This window comes from Eschscholzia californica, unplaced genomic scaffold (genome assembly GCF_041429995.1).
Source record: "Eschscholzia californica isolate CP2 unplaced genomic scaffold, dmEscCali1.0.p SCAF_1, whole genome shotgun sequence".
NCBI lineage: Eukaryota > Viridiplantae > Streptophyta > Magnoliopsida > Ranunculales > Papaveraceae > Eschscholzia > Eschscholzia californica.
Genome location: NW_028238198.1, coordinates 33,559,630 through 33,567,182, shown reverse-complemented (window position 1 = coordinate 33,567,182; position 7,553 = coordinate 33,559,630). Strand labels below are relative to the sequence as shown.

The 7,553-nt window shown below is 34.3% G+C and overlaps 1 protein-coding gene across 2 annotated transcripts; it reads left to right on the top strand.

Annotated features, from left to right (window-relative positions):
* The first annotated feature begins 1,138 nt into the window (after positions 1-1,138).
* On the top strand, positions 1,139-6,406 carry LOC147566245 (voltage-dependent L-type calcium channel subunit). 2 transcript variants are annotated; one of them, XM_086652720.1, is made up of 5 exons: positions 1,139-1,248; positions 1,364-1,441; positions 2,737-3,132; positions 4,983-5,220; positions 6,046-6,406. In XM_086652720.1, exons 3-5 carry the CDS (start codon positions 2,746-2,748, stop codon positions 6,201-6,203), a joined length of 783 nt encoding a protein of 260 aa, XP_086508846.1. In that variant the 5' UTR covers positions 1,139-1,248; positions 1,364-1,441; positions 2,737-2,745; the 3' UTR covers positions 6,204-6,406. The 2 variants fall into 2 exon arrangements, with proteins under 2 accessions (XP_086508846.1, XP_086508847.1); XM_086652721.1 differs by lacking the exon at positions 1,364-1,441 and having other exon boundaries at positions 1,143-1,248.
* Positions 6,407-7,553: the final 1,147 nt, after the last annotated feature.

Sequence of the window (7,553 nt, the reverse complement as noted above, 5' to 3'; positions counted from 1 at the left end):
TCATCTTTGTCCAAGCTGCATAGGTAGGTCCGAACACGACATGGCGCAATAAATTGAGTTTGTAATGAAGTGGGATCCATTTAGATTAGCTATGTAAGGGCGGCTAATTCTGTTTTACATGTTAATCTTATACATGTTTACACATGATTCCTACATTCTCACCAACACGAACACAAAATACTTGCAGCTCAAAATAACAACGCCGAGTACGGGGACAAATAGATTAAAGGCTACTAGTCAGTCATATGTCATTCATACCAAGCATGCTAATTTATTTTTCATTTTTCACATATATCTAATTTGTGCAAGTAAGACATCGCTTGAAAATATATCGTGGTATTGAAAGTGGAATGCATGTAGTTTTCTATTTGGAGAAACCAAAGGTAACACTTCTTACATTTTAAGGGGCTAGTGTAGAAAAAGAACATCCATCAGATTATCATGTTTGTTAGCCTTATCATACATAACTTCGAACAAGCTATGATGAAGTATAAGCTTCAAGTTTAATGTATGGTTTATGGGATTGCGTTGGATTCCCCCATAATTTCAATGATAGATGTGGAATCTTGATTAACTTCAATCTGCACGAGCCACAGTTATGTACCATCATTTCTTCCTTACATTATACACATAGTATTTCCGATTGTATATGGACAAATCCATGTAAAAGGTGTTTGAACATATATAGAGATTTGTTTGAAGTACTATTCAAAAAGCAGTATTTACTTAGACCAGAGGTGTTATTTGCTAAACTTTGGATATTTAAACTAATCCAAAATTAATAAAAGTGCAACTAATGTTTATCTAAGAGTTTTGACTTTGTCTTTAGTTCATTAGTAAAGTTCATGTGATAGCAGGACAAAGTTGGGCTCCTCAAATTGACTTTTTTTTTGACGAGATTCCTCAAATTGACTTATTTGTAATTACAAGATGCCACCAACACTCAGTGGCAATTGTGATATCTGAAATATTAATTGAATAGAAAACAATAAGATATTGTTTTGAAAGTTAGTTAAGTCAACAGAGGGACTAACCTGCAAATAGTAATTGTTCAGGAAGTTTTTAGCATTTTCGGCAAACCCGAATAACCTAATTGTAATTTAGTGAGAGTTTATAGAAGAAAAAAAACAGATTTTTTCTTTCTTTCCTGTTCGAGTTCTTCTGCTTGGATCAGGGTTTGGAAGAGAAAATTTTAGTCAACGAAGATTTTGAGTCAATTTCAAAGGGGAAACTAGGTTTTCTTCTAAAGTAAGTGATATTGAGATTTATTATCACAGTTGTAAGAATTTCTAATTTTTCTCTCTAGAATGTTATAGTTCTATAATTTTGGGTTTTAATGGAGTTTTTCACTTAAAATTTGAAGAATCTAGCGACTTAAAGAAGGAATTAGAAGAGGATCACCAAAGGAAATCTATCCTAAGTGGTATTCATCCAAATCAAGGTCAGAAAATTAGCAACTTATATGATAATTGAGGCTATTATGGTTTTTAAGGTTTTATAATCGAAAATTTTGGGGATTTCTTTAATTGTATGCATAAAAGGGTGGGATTTTAGTATTTTTCTGCCCAAACAATTGTTATTGATTAGGAATCAGTTTGGTATGAGGAATTAACTATTTATATGTGTTGATGGTGACATTGGTACGGAATTTAGGTAAGTTAGAGATTTCCTTAATTCCTTCATAAAGAATTATGTGTTAGAGTAGCTAGAACTTAGAAGAAATCTGTTCACATACTTCACACAAGGAACTTTTGTACTGCTTTAGGGATTAGCAAGTCCGAGAAGTCTCGGAAGCTTATTGAGTCTTTAACAACACGGTAGCTTGGCTTGAGATGATTCCAGAAAGGTATAATTATAGTCATTTGGAGTTCGGAAGAGAAAGTTATGAGCATTATAGTACACAGTGTACGGTCTGTAAAACTGGTACACTGGTGCACACATGTTAGTGATTAACAAACTCAGTTTGCAGTAAGTTATTCAATAACAAATATTGGTAACTGATTTTGCATAAAACTAAGCTGCTTAATTAAGTTAATGATTCTTTTACCCAGATTTTGTTCATCCGAATAACCTAGATTTGTGCATTCGAATAACCTAGATTTGTTCATTCAAATAACTTAGATTTGGTTAAAAATTATGTTAGAAAAACACAAATAAAGAGTTTATACGATGAAGACAGATTAACCTAATTAACAAATAGAGGAAGAACAAGAAGATTTTGGCGATGACAAAGGAGTAGTTACGCAGAAGAAGAAATTAATTCCTTTATGAGTACACACACAAAAACACTCAAATCAATACGTAAATCAGCAGATGAAGATGAAGACAAAATTAATGCCTTAAATCAATATGATAATGGCGGCAAAGCACACGAAGTCGATGCATGAAGGTTCACTGGAAGATTCTCCACCGATTTCATCCATTGTCTCCTTCATGTCTCTTCTTTTCTCATTTTCTCTCCTCTATGCTTTTAGGTTAGATTTTTGGTTGAATTTTTTTTTAATACCTTCCTCTTCCTTTTCTAGGAGGAAAGTTATTTTGGGCATAAATGAAAAATTAAAATTAGATTTTTGATCTGATTGATAATTATTAATACTATTTCACACACAAATGTCAATTACACATACTAATCTTGACACTTTTAGTAAATTCACAAAATAACTAGGTTTTATGCTTATTATGGATAATATTTAGAACCAGCATTTTCTACTGTTTAATTATGAGAACTAACAACAGGTAAGAGAAATGGCGGAATCTGAAGAAGGTAGAACTGTAGAGGTAGAAGAATCTAACGGACTGGAGTCTGAAAATCCAACACTGGATGAGATCCCGGGGACGAAGAACCCTCCCCCTACATCGACAACAACAACAACTACGAGCAGAAACGAGGAAGTAGAAGATCAAAATCGGGAAGAAGAGAAGTTGAATTTGTTTACACTATTCCAACGCCTGTTTGGAGTTATCTTCTTTCCTGAAGATGGTGATTATAAGCCCTCTCATCTGCTTGAACGTATTAAGAAATCAATTTACGAGAATGGTCCTTTACTTCGAGAGGCTTCTATGAGTTCCACTAAGGATCTTCTTCACTGGACTCGCCAAGGCAGTCCTCTCCGTGCCTTACTTGTTATCTCTGTCAGTTTTTCTTTTCTCTCTAAATTCAGTTTTAATTAGTTAATTTAATATTTAGATCTTCGAATGTCTTCTTCTCTTCTTATTATTGTGTTGTTCCTAAATTGTTTTTCAATCTTCACTTTGTTTTTGACTAATCTTCAATTGATGGAGCGAGAGACTGCTGAGTGACCGACTTGATCAATTGCTTTGACTTTATTTTTTGAAGTAATAAGCCTAGACTAATAACCAGAGAAGTCAAGCATTTGATTTAATTAATTTGGCCCTTAAGAAACTTAAAGTTGACAGAAATTCTTGGTTGACATCTCACCTGCTGTTCTGAGTCACTTTATTTATTTGGTTAGGAATATTTAGGTGTTAACTAGTGAAAATCGCAAAGTTGTTCTAAACTTGTAGTAGGCTTATTTACATTTTCATTCATACTGTAAACGCTTTAGCTTATTGTAAATGTAAGAGTAGTTCCACTTCACCTATATAAGAGTTTTCTTCATGTATTAAATTTGTTTTTATTAACCCTCGTCCTTTTCATGGTGTGCAACGATGGTGCTATAATACTAAAGGCAATAAGTTTCAGTAAAAATTAGTCAGACTTATATATTTTTGTATTACAAATTTGGTTGAAGAAAAACAAATAAAACTCATTTCGTTGATATTATCTTTTTATACCTGTTTTTATTAAATTCTAGCTCCAGTGAAACGATTGATGCAGCATACCCGTGGGTAAATCATTCTAGTACACGTGTTTTCATTTTTATTTCTCTCCAGATTAGTTTATCATTATTATTGTTTCTATATTTAGATCATTTAGTTGTTTAAGCAACTTCTCATTTTAGGCATAGCCACCACCATAATATTAATTATTAACAGCATTTTGGTCAAGTACGCATTAGGAGCATCTGATATGCTCACTTCGTTTGTCCTCAATAAACTGAACAAACTTAACTTGATCATAGGATCCTTTTTTGTTGTTTATAATTTCAAAGCAACCTTGCATCCTATATCAAGTCGATGTTTGTTTTATTTATTTATTTTTTTTTGAGCGATTTGAATTAATAATGAAGGAGATAAAAGAAAACACAGTAGGCGGGGAAGCGGGCCGGACACTCCCCCGTACAAACCCACACCGGTGGGCACCAAAAACATAACAAGCCAACCTCACCCGGCCGAGGAAGGCGCCTACAGGACAAACCTCAAAAGCCCACCGGGGCAACAACTAAACAAACCAAAAACTACTACTACTACTACTCACATAATATTATGTTTGTTTTATCACTTCAGCATAATATTCTACCATGAATGGACAGTTTCGCTTGTTACAGATGAAGGGCACACATGGGGTCTGTTCGTGTTGCTTACAACTACAGACGCCTTAAGTTCTATTCTGTATTTGTATGTCAGGAGTTCTAATGACTACTTAAAAGGGATATAATTAGTGGTAAAAGAAAATATAGGTAAAGAAGTTGCATATGAAGATTAGATTTATAGTGCTAAAGTTGGTAGCTTTCTCAGTATGCTACCCTGTTATATGTTTCTGCCGGTAACTGAGAAATTTTCAAACAAAAATAACTACAACTAAGAACTATGTATGCGCAGTGACCTTGTTTGGTATTTTGGTTTTTCAACTCATTGTATGTAACAAATATACCTCTTTCAGATATTGACACTTGTAGCCTCGTTTATGTCTCATTGGGAAGGAGTCCCATTTAAGCTCCTCGTCTAAAAATTATATGAACTCATACATAAAGAGACTTTGATATGATGGAAAACTGTGGCCGAGGTTTTTATTGTGATTGATACTGGCCTGTTTAATCTTCATGACCCCTCCGATTTATTATCTTTTCTAAATTTCACAGGTCGGAGCAATCACACTTCTGGCTTTGACAGGATTGATGGTTTTTATGTTTTTCTTTCTGGCGGCAACCATCAATGCAGTTATTATCTCTCTTTTCGTGTCTTTGGCTGTTGCTGGAGGCTTCTTAGCTATGTTTTTCGCCTCTGTAACAGCAGTTTATATAGGGGCATTATCAGTAGCATTTGTCGTTATTTCAACTGCAGTGATCACAACCACCATCGCTGTTGTGATAATGACAGGTGCCTCCAGCTTACATGTTTTTGATATTCCATTTCCTTTACGTTTGGTACTCACATAATTGCTTGCATTCTATTTAGAGAAACGCTATATTCATTGGCCATACGTAGGACTGTAGGAGATTAGTTATACTTTTTTCACCCACCTGGGTATTGAGAGTAGGGAGAACACACATCCGTCTATATCTGCCTACAGTCGAAGAATAGTAGTAAAACATACCGGAAACAGGTTCGCGAACAGTTGTGCACTTGTGCTGGCCCACCTCATAAGTGGGGGTGGCAAAGTCGTATTCATAAAAATACCACTTAGCAGAATTTTTTTATATGATTCACATGGTTTATATAGAGGACCAAGAACCTCCCCACTGGATAACGCTGTAGAAAGTGATACACATCTCTTTGTCTAGGGCTATAGATAAGATAACTATGGTTTAGGTTTTTCTCATTAACTCGTATTAAAAACTGGTGTTTCTGAAGATTAAGTTAGAAAAACACAAATTATCTGTATATCATTTTCCACCAACATCACAACATATATATTTAAAATATAAGAATATATGAAAATAGATTATTATTCAGTACTCAAGTTTTTGTATTATATATACATAGTTCTGCTTAATTTGGTGAATTTTATTAGAGCATTCCAAATATAATTCGGAGCTTTCATTGTACTGTAAAGTCTGTAACCTTCAGTATGTTGTTACCTAGCCGCCACCATAGTTCTTTCTTGACGTGAAGCTTCTGAATATCTTTCAGAATTGCATTTGGGTATAGAAAAGCAGTTAAGCTGTAACCTGAATTCCTTTCATTCATATGGGTATTTTGTAGGTTGGGCAGCATTCTTCTATTCTATATGGTGGGTGACAAAGAAAAGCTTTGGATTTGCTGAACACACATTATACTTGACCACTTCAGCAGTTTCAGCATATTCTGCAGGTCGACGTGCTCATAATCATGAACATGACAAGTTCAACTCTGTTGAATGAAGAGTAATATTGATAAAAGAAGCTAGTGTTTTATAACCTAATACGCTTTCTTGCATATGCTACATTGACACGGTTGTAGCTTCATATTTTTGTATGTTTTTGGTTACCAACTATAATGATTTTTGTTTGTACGTCCTGGGTTTGATTTGTTTTCCTATTGTACATGGACAAATCTGTGTAAAAGGTGTTTGAAATTATATATCTATGGGGGTTTGTTTAAACAAAAAAATGATTGGGGGACTCCCTGACATACTCCATACCGTTAGTTTTTTTGTTTTGTCAAGGGATAGCTGAGTTAGTTAATAAGACATGTCAACAAAAAAAAAAAGTTAGTTAATAAGATAAAGGAATATTTTGGTCTTTTTCTGTCTAAAAAGACCAATATACCCCTCGTAGTATTAGGGGGAGTACACCATGGATTCCCCCTATTAGCGTTGTTTGAATTACATTATTCAGAAAGCAGATGTTACTGAGATCAGAGGTGCTATTAGTTAAACTTCCGCATTTGAAGTAATCCAAAACTAATATGAGGGCAAGTAATGTTTACCTAAGGGTTTTGACTTTCACTTTGATCCATTAGTAAGGTTCATTTGATAGCGAGATTGAAGGCTCTTCAAATTGATTTTATAGAGTCCCCTGCAATGAAAAGATGCCGCCAACACTCAGTGACAAATGTGATATCCGTGAAATTGTTCAGGAAGTTAGTTAAGTTATTAGAGGGGAGTATACTGCAAATGGTGAAAAATTGAGGGAGTTTTTGGCAATTTCATCAAAATTGAAGAACCTAAAAGAAATTAATTCGCAAGTTAATTAGGGTGTGGAAGAGAAAATTTAACTGGTGGATTTTGAGTGGATTCCATAGGGCAAACTGTTATAAGTTGATGCGCCAGCCTTCTGGGTTGTTAGTGATATTGCCATTTTGAGTTAAATTAGAACTTCGTTCATATGAAAGAATACGATCCAACATGTTACATGGTTTTGAGAGTTTTGACTCCATTGAGTACAACATGGATTTACTAAAGTAAATAACCAACATGAAACTTACATAAGTAAAGACAACATGAAGGGAAAAGAGTACAATATTGCAAAAATAAAATAAAAATACCATAAAGGTCACAAATTAAAGATCACGAAGGAGACCCTAAAGGTCGTGAACGTTACTATAAATCTAACATAACAATTAGTGGAGAATTTTGAGATTTGATGAGTTTGTGGAAGAAGGTTGTTGATGGAATACAATTTTGTCTTCTTGATGTCTTCTCTTCATAGTTTGTTGCAGATTCATTTGTTCATCTCTTCTACTTGATGTCGAGTTTTCTTCTTCATGCCGTATTTTTTTCTTGATGCCGA